The sequence below is a fragment of the Phymastichus coffea genome, unplaced genomic scaffold (genome assembly GCF_024137745.1).
Source record: "Phymastichus coffea isolate CEN01 unplaced genomic scaffold, Cenicafe_Pcof_1.1 PCOF00002, whole genome shotgun sequence".
In the NCBI taxonomy this organism is placed as follows: domain Eukaryota; kingdom Metazoa; phylum Arthropoda; class Insecta; order Hymenoptera; family Eulophidae; genus Phymastichus; species Phymastichus coffea.
In genome coordinates this window covers 1,986,830-2,001,458 of record NW_026706813.1, presented here as the reverse complement: position 1 = coordinate 2,001,458, position 14,629 = coordinate 1,986,830, and the positions used below count along the sequence as shown (strand labels likewise).

The following is a 14,629-nucleotide window of genomic DNA, read 5'->3' as shown; positions in this document are numbered from 1 at the left end:
TGAGTGTTCGTTTCCAAAACCTGAAAATATTTAAAACTATTAAAAATTTTTTACCAAAGTAATTCTTAATGATTAAGTGAAAATAATTTTATTATTTTTTTTACTTTTTTCCATGAAATTTTAAAAAACAAATGCCAACTGATCAAACAGATCAATTTTAAATTTCTTCTGTTATTCTAAAACACTGTGTAAACTTTGGTAAAGAAATATCAAATACAGAAATAGTTACAAAGTTTTGAGGTTTTAAGAACGATTATTTCATTTTAAAAGAATTTTTTACTTTGATTAAAGAGTGTAACTAAAATATCTGCTACTTTTTATTTAACTTTTACCTTTTAAATTAATTCACGTATCGGGCGAATTATTAAACGAGGACCAGCAGCAACTAATTACCATCAGATAATAATTATTAAAAAGGTAAGAGTATACTTAAGTTATTAATTATTCTACACATGTAAATTGTTATTTTTTACTTTCGTTCTATTTATCGCATGTCCTTTGCTCGCGGCTCCCGCACTTAGTCCTAAAACACTACCTATTCGCTTTGAACCTCGCGCCTAAACATTATTTGGCGTAGACGTAATATAAGTATGAAGTTCACATACATTTTGGACGTTTAAGTTAATTGTCAAAAATATTTCTTTTTCAAAATTTATCAAATAATATTTTTTAGTTTCTTTTAGATTTTACATATGGATGGTGCTACTTGTAAATAACGTGCAGTTGCTACGTCATACTATAAAGAAATTAATAACTTAGTCCCTTTCAAATCGCTTATCAATGATGCTATTAATATAGAGTATCTTGGCCTGTATAAGAATCCTGACTTATACATTGGTAAGATACCAGTCTCGTCTCTTTCGAAGAAATTGGTAAATCTGAAGGAATAGTTGGTGAGTAATTTTGTCTATTTACTTTAATATTTATTTATAAACAATTTTTCAATAATAAGATTTCTTTTTTACAGCTATAGAACATTTTATCAAGATGAATTTCACCAAAATACTAAATGTGAAACAAGAGTTTTATTGATGTGGTTCTATTACTGATGGATCGTAGAAGGTGCCGATCCATATTGTCAACTACATTGACAAGCTAAATCTAGATAAGAAAGTTAAAGTTATTGGGCAGATTGATAACTGAAGTAAGTAATTTAAAAAGCAGAGTATATGTCTCTCATCTGTAAAAACAAAATATAATTAATTTTTTAATTATATTTTAGGTGGTATAATAACTTTGATTTGAAAGCGGACATCGATGGTGTGATTTTGATACCAGAAGTTACAAAAATGTCATAAAAACAACTAATACGTGGAAATAAAATTACCAAGAGAGGGCATAAGTAAGTTATTATACAATAACAGACATTCAAGGTTATTTCTTTGGGAAAATTATACTTCACGACTGTTTTCACATTAGTTTGAGTATCTTTTTTTTTAAATATTAATTGGATAACGTTAATTATCCAAATTACTTTAAAGCACATTGTAAAACTATTATGATTTATTTGATTCTGGTAAGTTACTTCAGAAATCTAAGTATTTAAAGAAATATAGTTATAAACTTGAATTTATTTTTTATCATAATAGGTTTGACTGAATAGAAAATAGAAAATATGATATTTTGATCGTCAAGAAACGCTTTGATTTATCATAAAAAATATAAAAAAATTGCAATTCGATTATGTTACTTACAATAATGCTGAGAATTTTAATTTAAAAAGTTTCATTTGTTGTAATATAAGATTGAATAAAAATAACTTTAACTACGCTCCTGAATTTTTCAAATGGCTTTGTATTTTTATAGATTCCTATTATTTATTAATCTTTCAAATATATCAGTTAATAAATATTTACTTAAATATATGAGAACAAAAATGAAATTGAGAAGAAATTGAAATTATATAAGGAGGAAAAGCTAAATATCTTGGAATACACCTGAACCAACTGCTGACGTGGAGAGATCATATTTGAATCAAAAAGAAATAATTAAATTGAAAAAATTTTAATCTATATAATGTAATTTAGATTTCAAAAATATAAAATACCATTTGTATAGAATAAAAATATCATAATATTTAATGTTCTGGTACAGATCAATGGTAAAGTACTTCCATATAATGTTACAAGTAATATTATAACTAATTGTATAATTATTTAATGCCATTTACTTATTGTTCAACAACAGATTGTAAATAAATACTGAAAATAAAAAAGTCCTAATTAATTGATAGATATCAATTTGCTATTATTTATAAAATTTACTATTCTTTTGTGTATAATTTTTCAAAAAATTTAACTACGTTGAAAGTCAATGATATTAATCATGATTATTTTTCTTTTACTTTATGCATATTTCTATTTTATTTAGTGCATCAAGCTAGATATCATTTTCAATACAGACATTAATTATAATTTGATAATGACCTGTCAATACCTTGGTTTTTGTTTTTTTAATTTTACAAATGATTTCCTCAATTTCATGCATATTTATTAGTTTTAAATATATACTTTTATTATTTATCGGAAAAATTGTAATGCTTTTGTTAAGCGTGGAGTAACTTTTACTTAAGAACTTTCTTATATTGCAGAAAGATTTGTTTATTTTTCAGCAATTGCTATTGTGAATCAATATTAGTACTTTACTTGGGGTTTTTTTTTTTTTTTTTTTTTAATTTATAGCTTTATTAACTTCATCATATAATATTACATATATTATACAATAGTTATTTAGCTGTATACTAGAATTAATATTAATTTAAAATTGTACAAAGTATGATAAGTTATATATTTATAGTATAAATAAATAAACTTTGCGAGTTTACATTTCTATTACTTTAGATCTTAATGTTACAATTTTTAATGAATCTATACACTATTTGGATAAAGTAATTATTAGGTTTGTGTAAATAGCTTTTAATGTCAAATGGGGGGTATTGTTTGGCTTTAGTTAAAGATCTTATTAAACTCACTCTCTGCTTATCGTACAATGGACATTGCCATATTACATGGTTTAAGTCTTGTACTCCCCATTTGCATTCACATAGCTCATCTTCGACGACTTTAATTTTAAAAAGTGATTCCTTAAGACTATTATGATTGCTTCGACAACGTAATATTGTTACTACAAAATCACGAGAAAATGAATGCTCCGAAAACCATGGTCGGGAGCTTTTATTACAATACAAGTCAAAGTAGATTTTACCTTTAGTTTTGCTTGATGTTTTAATGATATTATACGTCTCGTTATTTAATAATTGCTTAAAGCGCTGCTTGAAGTCACTGTATGGAATACGTTTAACTAATGGAAGCCTTTCAGTAGCTTTTTTAGCGTGTTGATCAGCAAGTTCGTTGCCTGTGATTCCAACGTGTGCAGGTACCCAGTGTATCGTTATAATTGCTTTACCGTCCGATCTGTTGTAGAATGTTAAGTATTTACTTCTTATCTCTAAGAGATGGTAGTTAATGTCGACTTTATTTATTGGGTTGTTTAGTGCTTGCACCAGGCTGAGCGAATCAGTGTATATATCGATGTTGTAGTTAATAAACTCTAGAGCTATATCCATGGCATCAGAGAGGGCTATACATTCGGCAGTAAAGATTGATGCATTATTAATGATATTTCTCGTTTTAACCACGTTTAACTCAGGAACGATACAGGCACTACCAACTGATTTACCAAATGCTGTTTTACTACCGTCAGTGAATATTTTAATTGTATTAGCCCTCGCGAAGGTATTATTAAACAGCTCGTCGGGTTTATCGCTTTTTTTGAGTTTATAACCATGCTCAGTAGTAGTATTGATGTGCGTTTTCATAATATCATAATCGTAGTTATATAAGCAAGCGTTATCTTGGGAATATATCAAGTGCTCAATACAAAGTATATTTTTTATGCATTCGTTTAACACAGTTGTTTTTTTCTTTCGGTCGGAGGTTATATCAATCGCATATTTGTTTATGGCTGTACGGGTAAGCGAGCGCTTGATGCTAAATGTCTTAAGTAAAAAATTTTTACATAATAACTTCGTCCTATGCTGTAACATTAATAATTTCGATTCATCAAGTAGGATATTAGTAGGCGTGCTCATCCTTGCACCTAGGGCCATTCTTATAGCTGCATACTGTATTCTATCTAGTTTTTCTTTTTTAGCTTTTTGTATAGGATAGTATATAAAAGAACCATATTCGATTATCGACTTTACAAAACTCTTATAAAATGTGATTAGTGTGTTGGGATGAGCACCCCACCAAACTCCTCTAAGAAATTTTACAATATTGATTGCTCTGCGTGTTTTTTCGTGAACATAACGCAAGTGTCTATCGAAGTTTAGTTCGTAATCAAAGTATAATCCAAGAAATTTAGCATGGCTTACTGATGGTAAACTTACGTTATTTAGAACGATTTCGGTGTCACCAGGTAAATAATCTTGTTTATTGAAGTGTACGAAATTGGTTTTTTCTGGTTTGATGTCCAGACCAATCGCTCTTAGTCTTTGAGTAATAACAGCAAGTGAATTTTCCAAAATAGGTATAGCCGAATCGCAGTCATTCGTTTGAATATATAACACTACATCGTCTGCAAACTGTAAGTTTTTAATATTGATGTCAAGATCTTTGAATATACCAGCAACATAAAGAATATAAAAAAGTGGGCTTAAAACACCGCCTTGTGGAACACCTTTGTAACAATGTTTAGGTATGCTATCGTTAATATTCGAATAAATCAACCTATGTTTAGTGAGAAATTTAACAAATTTTATTATTTTGGCTGAACAGCCGTTGTTTGCCAAAATAGATAATAATATTTGATTGTGTACTTCGTTAAAAGCATTACTTACGTCAAGGAATACCGCAAGTACTTGTTCGTTATTTTTAAAGGCGTTATCAATATCAAGTTTGAATGTGGTAAGATTGTCCATGCAGGACATCCCCTTTCTAAAGCCTGTTTGACTCGGTGGTAAGATATTTTGATTTTCGACCCACCATCTAATTCTATACGAAATCATTAATTCAAATATTTTGCAGATACATGAAGTTAGGGCTAGGGGGCGTAAGCCATTACCGTTTGGCTTATCAACGAAATGAATAAACGTTTGTATCCAGGTATCTGGGTAAACATCGTTTCGATACATTTCATTAAGAATGTCTAATAATAACAAGTGGTACTTGATTGGTAAATTATGCAAGATTTCATAATTGATACCGTCCATACCAGGAGCCGATTTGTCACCTCTCGATTGCAACGCAGTATTGAATTCAGTATAGCTAAAATATTCATCAAAAAACGGATTGTCGGTGGTGTCGGGAAGGGCTAAGGGGTCAGAGGGGATCCATTCAGGACACATATTGTTCACACACACGTGCTGTTTCGATTAGTCTTGTTTTATGTAGAAATTCATCCATGCTCTGAGGGTTAACTTTAATACACTTATTTTTGAAAACTTTAGCTGTATTCCAAGTTTAGTTCAAGTTGGTATACAGGTTTATTGATTCGGTGAATTTACGAAAGCATTCCTTTTTTTAAATTTAAACGTTCTACTAGCAATTGCCCTAATTCTCTTATACTCGATTAGATCTGAAATGTTACTGGTATATTCCCACTTCTTATAAGCAGTCTGCCTAAGACGTTTTATTCTATCGCAGTCGGCATCCCACCAAGCAACCGGATTTCTATGATTTTTATTTTGGTGTCGTATATTTTTAGGAGTACATTTAGCTACAGTTTCTTTAATGGTTTTCGTAAATAACTCATACTTTTCTAGGGTAGATAGGTAGTCATACTCAGAATTCAAGAATTCTGCGTGTTTCTCTTCTAGTAATTCCGAACACTTATTCCAGTTGGTACGTTTTGATTGTATTTTAAAAGAAAGTTTGTAATAATTATATTTCTCTGCATCAAGCTCAATACCTATTGGAAAATGATCTGAACCACGAGAATCGTTAGCCACATTAACCTTTAAGAGATGCGCAATATTAATTGTGGAAAAGACCAGGTCAATATTTGATTTGGTGTTGTTGTTAGTGTTAATGTGTGTAAACGTATTGTTGTTATGTAGAAACAAGTCTTGTTTTTCATATTGTTCTAATAATAATTCGCCATTGTCATCAGTATTAACGCAATTCCATGCTACATTATGTGAATTAAAGTCACCAATTAGAATACTTTTGCTGTTTATATTGACATTGTTCATTAGCAAATGCCATTCATATTCATTTAATTTTATATTCGGAGGTAAATAGCACGCAATAATTGAAATAGGTTCTTTAATGTTGGTGATCTCCATTCCACATATTTCAACATGATTGTTTACATTATTTATATTGTTAATTCTAGCATAATTATATGTGTTGCGTATCAAAAATACAATGCCGCCACCTGCTTTACCTACTCTGTCTCTCCTTAAAGTATGAAAACCAGAATACATGAATTTGTCGTTGTCTTGCAGCCATGATTCCACACAAACTAATATATCAATATCTTGTAATATTTTAGCAATTTCTTCTTTTTTATTGCGAACACTTCGAGGGTTCCAGTATAGTATTCTAATCTTAGTTGACATGGTAATGTTTGTATTACTACTCCCAATTTTAGTGTGCATATTATTTTGCCGTGAAACAAAGTGTCTAAATTAATTGGGGATTGTAAGAATGTTAATCAATATTACTTTCTAAATCACTGTTTGTTATTGACTCTGTTTCATCGTCTTCTTCATCTATTTCCATATCTTGTAGATATGCCTTAAGATGTTTAGTAATAACAGTAAGTCTTCTTTTGATATTTCTGCCATTGATGTACGTGTGCACATCATTAAGCATGATAATTAGTGCTATTATATTTGTTGTGTTTTGTTCAGCTAGTGAATATACATCCTGATATTGACATTTGTAAGAGTCTTGCAGGAATTGACCTAGTTCTACAGATGTGAGAGGGTAAGTTTGTTTCGAAGTTACAGAGACATTAGTTAATGCTATGTCGATTCGTAATTGCAAATCAGCTGGCGGTTCCTTGGGAGTAACGAGCTTTTTTCTTTTTGGCTTTTGTTTGATTTTTTGTTTTGTATTATCTTCATCTTTAGACAGAGAGGTGGTGAGGCTTTCATTAGATTTAGACGTTACCGAAAGTTGTCTTTTAGCTAAGGTGTTACTAAGAGTAGTCCTTTGGTTTGCGAACAGCTGTTGACCATTGAATTCAAGTTTTGTTTGTTGTTTAGTGTTTACCTCTGAGTCTTTCTCTGTTGTGTTTGGAGCTATAATATGACCATTATTTATATGACCGTTATCTTCAGTAGTTTTTTCTACTGCCTTCTTGCAATACGGAGCCGTATGTCCTTCCTCGTTGCACCTAAAGCATTTGATCTTATCTGTAGATACATATATGTGGTGAAGCGAGTCGTCGTAGTTGAGTGTAAACTCGTTGGGGAGTTTGTTTATGTCCTTGGGATCTATGAATATTTGCCGACGAAAACTGAGAATGTGTGTGAAACCTACTTCAGAGAATCCCAGTTTAATCCAACTCATATTTGACTTAGGAGTAATGCCTTTTGCTTTCATAAGATCAATTATTACGTCATGGGGAATACTTGGATGTACGTTCGAAAAAATGACTCTTCTTGATTTAATGACGTATGGCCTCATTTTCAGTTTTTGATCACCGATATCAATCGTGTCATTGCCTAAAAGCTCAACTACACTTTCGCTATTAAAGTAGCAACAGAATCGATTTTGGGATATCTTGGAAGCGGCAACAATATTTGCAGGTGATGTTTTGGTTGCTATAGCGCGTATGTATTCTTTCATTTCAATGCCTTCTAGAGTGTCTATAACGATGGCAGCACTCTTCTTGGGGAACAAGCTGTTGCTTACTACTCTTGAAAACGGTTTCGTTGAATTTTTTCTTGTATTGGAGTCATTTATATCTGTGCTTTGAGAATTATCACTAGTCCTTTGCAGGGTTAGCGACATGGTTTGGGTGATGTTAGCAGTTTCCTTAGCTGGCGCAACGCCAGTCATTTTGTAAAATACCTTTTTTTTTTTCAAAAGGTTATAATATATTATACTGAAGTGCTGATTATAACACTACCTACGCAGCGGTAAGACCGCTACGTATATACGTAAACACACGAATCACTAATCGGAGCGAATAATAGACACGTCTTACTCACACGACAGTTTGAACCGTACTGTTTACTTGGGGTTATTATTCAATTTATTGCTTATAACAGAATAAAAACTCTTCGGATTGTGTGAGATTAAATATTATGTACATAATTTAAAAGTGTATTTCGAGTCGCTATTTTGTTAAGAAGTGAAAAAAGAATCGATCAAATGCGTTCCAAATAATATAATAGCGATGTCCACTAATATCTGTTTATATCCTTCCTTTTTAATATCCCTTAAAATTTTATGTTTCAGTAAAACAACCCCATATTATTAGTTAGAAACAATACAATCTCTGGCGTACTTTTTATTTTATCTTCTTTGTACATAAATTTTCTGTTGTTACGTCCCAAGCAAGCGAGACATCAGACGCTGATATGTCGTCGAAATAGCAGTTTGCGTGTGACTTTTAGTCTTTCTCACGGAAACGGCTAACTGCGCGGTTCCTCGTTTTCGGCAGCTTCGGTACGGATTGACCTCCAGATAGAATGTGCATGTAAGCCGATACCGTTTCCCGCGGAGAATGAAAGTCGCGTATAGCTTTCCGTCTAATATGCGCTTTTGACAAAAGCACGCCGCGAAGATGGGAGAGACAGTTCTATTTTCTCACGCTTTCGCGAGAATTGCTGATTAGAATATGCAACGACTCGCGGAGCTAATTAAGCAATTAGCCCATTGGCCGGTGACGTTGGTTAATACGCCAATGGGCGGATCATCGCGGGGCTTTTTCCTCGATTGCAGGAGGACTCTTGACAAATCTTGTTATCTTGTTATCTTTTCACTGCCGGCAACCGGCAGTGAAAAGATAACAAGGTGCGCGAAACGTCTAAGTAAAAAGGGTGTTGATATCTCTTAAATAGTAAAGTCCATTTTAAACCGAAACAATTCTTTTCTTGTAAACGTCGAAGTAAAAGTGTAAATCCACTAAAGGTGTCGATATCTCTAAAAAAATCAGTAAGTTCAACTTCAACCGAAACTTCCGATAATCCCTCTCGTCTTGTGAAGTGACTGGCTGTGAGCGGTGCTTTAGGCACATTCCATTTCTTGTCAAACGACGGACTGCAGCTCGACAAATCGTAAAGGAAACAACAATCCAAAAGGTAGTGAAGGGTACCCGCTACGACAGGTTCTCCTTTTGTTTCTTTTTCTTTCGATAATTTTGCCTACCGTCGCTTACTCTAGACTGATTTTTCATGTAAATTTAATTGAATATTGGTAAATTCCCGTAGTAACACACAAAATATTTATCTTCTGAAGCAGTCATTTTTCTCGTATACTTTTTATTTAATTTATTTTACATTTTTAAAGTAATAATAAATATATTCTAAATTCGATATCTGTTAATTATTTTATTCTCGTCGTCACGATTATCTCCATTGGAGAGCGAATTAGGTATCAAGAACTCCATAACACTATACTAACACATTTAAAAAATATTCATTTTTCTAAAGATCAAAATTCTTTATTAAAAAATCACGTTTTAAATCTTTTCTACTTTAGGAGTGCTATGAGTAACAGAATAGTGTCTCAAGGATGCTTATTAATAGATTTGAATATTCTCGAATGAAATGCATAAAAAAAAAATAAAGGCGAAAAGTTTAGCGTACACATTGCGGTGCTATTCAAATCCGCAGAAAATGTTTCTTGGAATGTTGAAATAACTTTCTCAAATCAAAAAATTTTTTCATGCGATTTCTCACATCTATATAAGCAATTCTAAGAACTAACCTCCAATATAAATACATGTAACGATAAGAATTAATTTGCATATTATTATACCTATAATTCTAAAAATTGTGTATTGCAAGTTATTCAATGGCTACAAGAGTCAGTTTCTTAAAGTATTGATTATTATACTCACCTTTGAACATTCTGAACCATATAAACCCTCTTTGCAATTTCGTTCTTCACAATTTTTTCCTTTCCAGCCAAGAGTGCATATACAAGATCCATTTATGGGTGAACAAGATGCTTCATTTTTACAAATGCATTTACTTTCGCAATTCGTGCCATATTTTCCTTCAGAGCAACCTTTTAAACACTGAAAAATCAAAATAATGAATAATAAGGAATAAGCGTGATTTATAAAATGATCTATATGTTAATGTAGATAAAAATTCCTATATAAAAGTGAAACAAATTGATTTATAAAAGAAACAGATACTATTAAGGAAACCTCCCAACCTCACTTCACCGATTTTAATAATCTTTCAATAAGTTATATTTCATGAAAAAATAAGACATACAAGTACGTATGTGGTTTTTTTTTCTCGGCGGAAAAAGACTTTGAAAGTGTGAAAACCACTTTCAAAGTTCACCCCCAAAAATGAATTTTCCAATGTATCTCAGCTTCCAGTTGATAGTTTACGATGAAACAAAATTTATATCACTACTCACAAAACTAACGTATGCAATTCCAACCATTAAGGGTGCAACCCTTACTTTTTTTATTTAAAATTCTACCTTTTCCATGTCTATTTTTATAGAAAAACATTAAAATAAGCAAAAAAAAAATTGAAAAAAATATTATGTACATCAAATATAAAAATAAAGTTAACCTGTTCGAATTCATTCTTCAAACCACTCTCAAAATAAACACCACCCTCCAAAAAAGTTTTAGACTAATCGGTGCAATTTCTTAAAAAACAAATAAGCTATGACCTTATAGGTGTTTTGTTGTTCTCTTTTAATTCTTTTACATTTTTCATTTTCTTTTCTAACGTCATCGTCATTATTTTACAATTTTTAGCTTTTGGGAAAATCCAAGGAAAACAATTTTTGCGGCTGCCGGCGAGGGCAGTACCTGCCGGTTGGGGGGAAAATGTATTAGAGGAATTCGGCACGAGACGTCACGGAACATGCGCGTACAAAAACGAAGCAGTCGAGGATTAGAATCCAAGTGCCGAGCCGTACAGCGAATACCTTGGACGTTTTCCCGAGTTTTCCGAAGTGCAGAGACGATAAGAGAGAAGCTGTGCCATATCCTGACGAAGTGGAGTGCGAGTGAACAGTTTCGCCATCGAGGGCGAAACTGAGAACGAGAGATACCTCGCAACAAAGACTGACTTTTCCGCAACTAGGGTGCGAGCGTTTTCACATTCGTGTTGTCGTACAACTGATAACAAGGTAAGCTGGCCAGCTTAATTTCGCGATCGCGACAGAATTGCTAAATAACTAATCTCTCGTAATCGCTAGAAAACATGCATGCATTATCTCGGCAAACAAAGAGCGGCGAGCGATCCGACTCCGCATGTTATTGTCGCGCGAATGTCTTGTAAACATAAACACGCGGGCCGAATACAGGGTACAAATTAGAGGAAATAAACGATCTCGCATGTGATATTGATTAGAATTTCATCGTATTTATTTCAATAGTAGATAGTTGGTTGACTGACACCCGTTCCCTCCTGCTCTCCGGTTTTCGTGTTTGAACGTGGAGGTAATCACGTGCACCTTTCTATGCGATCGCGCGCTTAAATTAAATAAACGGTATTAACTCCGTTACATGGCGCCCAACGTAAAAGAACCTAAGGCGTTTATGATTGTTCAAAACGCCGGTTCTAAACATTGACCTTGCGCTCAGTCAACCAGCGACTTAGGTGGCAATCAAAGTGTTGTTGTGCGCACTTTGTATTAAAATCCACGTAGTAAACATAGCCTCTCTGTTAGTTAGCTTGCGAAGGCCCGCCGCGACGATAAATTGTAAACATTCGCTGTAAGCGCGTGCGAGTGCGACCGAACGACTCATAATTAAGCGTAAACACCAATAAGTTTTGCAAGTTGCCGCAAATAAATATTGTACCCGTTGGCCCGGGGAAAACTAACACCGGCAACATTCAAACAAAAGAAATTCAAATCGATAATTTTATTTGATATCGTGTTGCCTTAACGTAAATGTAATTTTTAAATATTGTTAGCTGCGGTTATTGGTGATTACGCACGCAGACGCTTGTTATAATATTTTAGATACTAACCAACACAGCCGCGCTAATAAACAGTTAGTGCGCCTGATAGGCAGGATCATTATACTCGTATTGCGCAATAACGAGCAAAGAGCCTTTCGGTAAATACAATAGTGAATACCCTTGGTTGAGCCTGTCGTCGGCTAATAAAGTCCAAATTTTCACTTGCTTACCGATTTTAATATAGTACTCGCACTCGCATCACGCGTGAAACAAGCGTGTAAATTTTCGTTAAAATTAGCCGCAACACAACTAACAGATGACAATGGACCGCACTTAAAAAGAGGTAGAAGATTGGGTGTTGACGCTCCAAGACGAGGAAATTAACGAGTACCTCGAACACCTGGAGCTCAAGATAAGCGGGAATAAGCTCTCGAGAGCAATCCGGCAAGAAGGGCAGCCCTACGCTCGGAGCTAATAGTATTCTTATGCGCGGAACACACAGCATCTGAGCAAGAAGGAGAATACCCGCTAGCCCAGCTAATGCAGAGTGCGGAAGTAATATCGCGAATTCAAGAAACAGCGATAAACATCACAAACGTATTGGACGACGGCGAGAGCACGAGCAGTAATAAGTAATAATGGTAGCCAATTCCAACTCCCACCGGCATTCGCTGCGATGATTCAAGATCTCATTTTCCGGTCCAGAGAGAATGAGAAGAAGTTAGAGCTGCTAGACTCATTAAGAGTGAATGTGTCGAGTCTAACGAAGGTATTAGACCAAATATACAACAACTGCAACAATGTGAAAAGCCAACTGGACGACCTATCCGCCAGGATCAGCGCATTAGAAAATGCCGAAAACAGAAACGTACAGCAAGACAATGCGAATAATTCCAGCGAAATGCGACACCATGAGAACACGCGTAGGAGCGTAGCATTCCAGGATACCTTCACCTACCATTACGACACCAGGGTACCTCAAAGTACTCCAGCTGGACCCGGACAGAGGCCCACGGGGACCCCCCGCCGGACGCTCCCTTTCGGAGAGGGTGGACAGCATCAACTCAGTGGAGTTAATGCTGAAGTAAATAACCACCCACTGAGCACGTGGTCATCTCAGTCATCACCAAACCCTTGGTCGATTACAAGGGATATTGGTCGCATTGTCCGAGGATAGAAACTCAAGTTTTCAGGAGAGGGAAATGCAAGTATCGACACCTTCCTGTCTAGGCTGGACAACTTGAGGAATGGCGCAGGACTCACGGAAGACGAGATGCTCCTAGCCGTATCAGAGCTACTTGTCGGTCCCGCCCTCACCTGGTACGTGGCGATGAGGGAGGAATGGCTATCTTACGCTGAGTTCGAGATGGACGCAAGAGAGTGGTTTAGAACCAGTGTGCAGCAGCAGCAGCGTCTAATGAAGGAGATTCAGAGCCGATATCAGGGCCCCGACGAACCAGTGAATGTTTACGTCGCTAACATGATGGGCCTGATGAAGCGGGTAAATCCCCAGATGATGCCTGATAGTCAATTGGACCTGCTGCACGCCAACCTTCTCCCGGACATTCAAGGTCAAGTGCGGAGGTCCGAAGTGAACTTCATACGGACCCTGAACGCGCTGGCTACGGCGGCCCAGAACAGCTTACACCAGCGAAGGGTAGAACGGCTGGTACCAGACCCTCAGTCAACTCTATACCCGGAGTTAGCGTACCACCCTCGTACCGATGGAAGCAAGGGTAGTAAGGGCAAGGTGGCAGCGATGTCCAGTGATAAACCGGAGGTCAGGGACAGGTTGGACCGTATGGAGAAAGTGCTCGAGAAGGTGACACACCAGGTCGTCTACACGCCGACGCCCTCGGGGGCGACACCTAGTCCGAGCCTGGAGGCATTTGATGGCGAGAAGAAGACTCCACCCACCGATATACTCAGCCAAGTGCTACTATCTCTCAAGAAGATATCGGAAGGGATGAAAAATAACTTCGCCGGGAAAAACCTGACCTCTGAGGACCGAACTAAGAAGCCGGAAGCTCCTCGCAGACGAGAGAGGGATTTCTCTAAACCACTTAAATGCATCGAGTGTGGGTTACTGGAGTACAGCAGGTAGTACTGTCCCCAATGCAATAAGGGAAACGAGGAAAGGAGTGGTTAGGTGGGGTTGACCCCACTCCTTCATCCCACAACCCAAACCCCGTTATCGAGGTCTCACGGCCTTCGCCAACATAGTCTGCACCGTTAGTAGCGAGCGTGTTGAGTGACGAGAGCGGGAACTCCCCTGGTGACGCCAATGATGAACGCAGCGGTAAGGTGAACGCGGAGAGAGAGGGTAAGTAGTAGTAAAGCCAAAGACCCTGGACCGGCCGAGGTGGTGGTGAATGGATCGCACATGTCCTCGAGGGCGCGGGTAGCGGCAGATAAACCGTCGAAAGGTAACCCTATGGAAACTCCGATCGTCCGAACCATGGTGGTTCGAATGACAAGTGACGTCACTTTACCACGCGAGGGCACAGTGGCTAGCGCTATGGTCTGCAAAGTGCAGGGCGTGGAGCCGCCGAATCTGTTTCGCAA

General features: G+C 35.9%; 1 protein-coding gene and 1 long non-coding RNA gene across 8 annotated transcripts in view; one reads left to right on the top strand and one right to left on the bottom strand.

The window, feature by feature from the left end:
• Positions 1 to 14,629, bottom strand: part of LOC131663255 (protein draper-like) — an 859,806-nt gene that overhangs the window by 434,763 nt on the left and 410,414 nt on the right. For all 7 annotated transcript variants that reach the window (XM_058933564.1, XM_058933569.1, XM_058933555.1 and 4 more), the window contains one exon: positions 10,021 to 10,200. In XM_058933564.1, the coding sequence (XP_058789547.1) occupies positions 10,021 to 10,200 (180 nt within the window). The remainder of the gene's footprint in view (positions 1 to 10,020; positions 10,201 to 14,629) is intronic.
• LOC131663279 (uncharacterized) lies at positions 755 to 1,622 on the top strand. Its single transcript, XR_009301840.1, has 3 exons — positions 755 to 893; positions 968 to 1,144; positions 1,223 to 1,622. It is a non-coding gene; the product is annotated as an uncharacterized LOC131663279 (long non-coding RNA).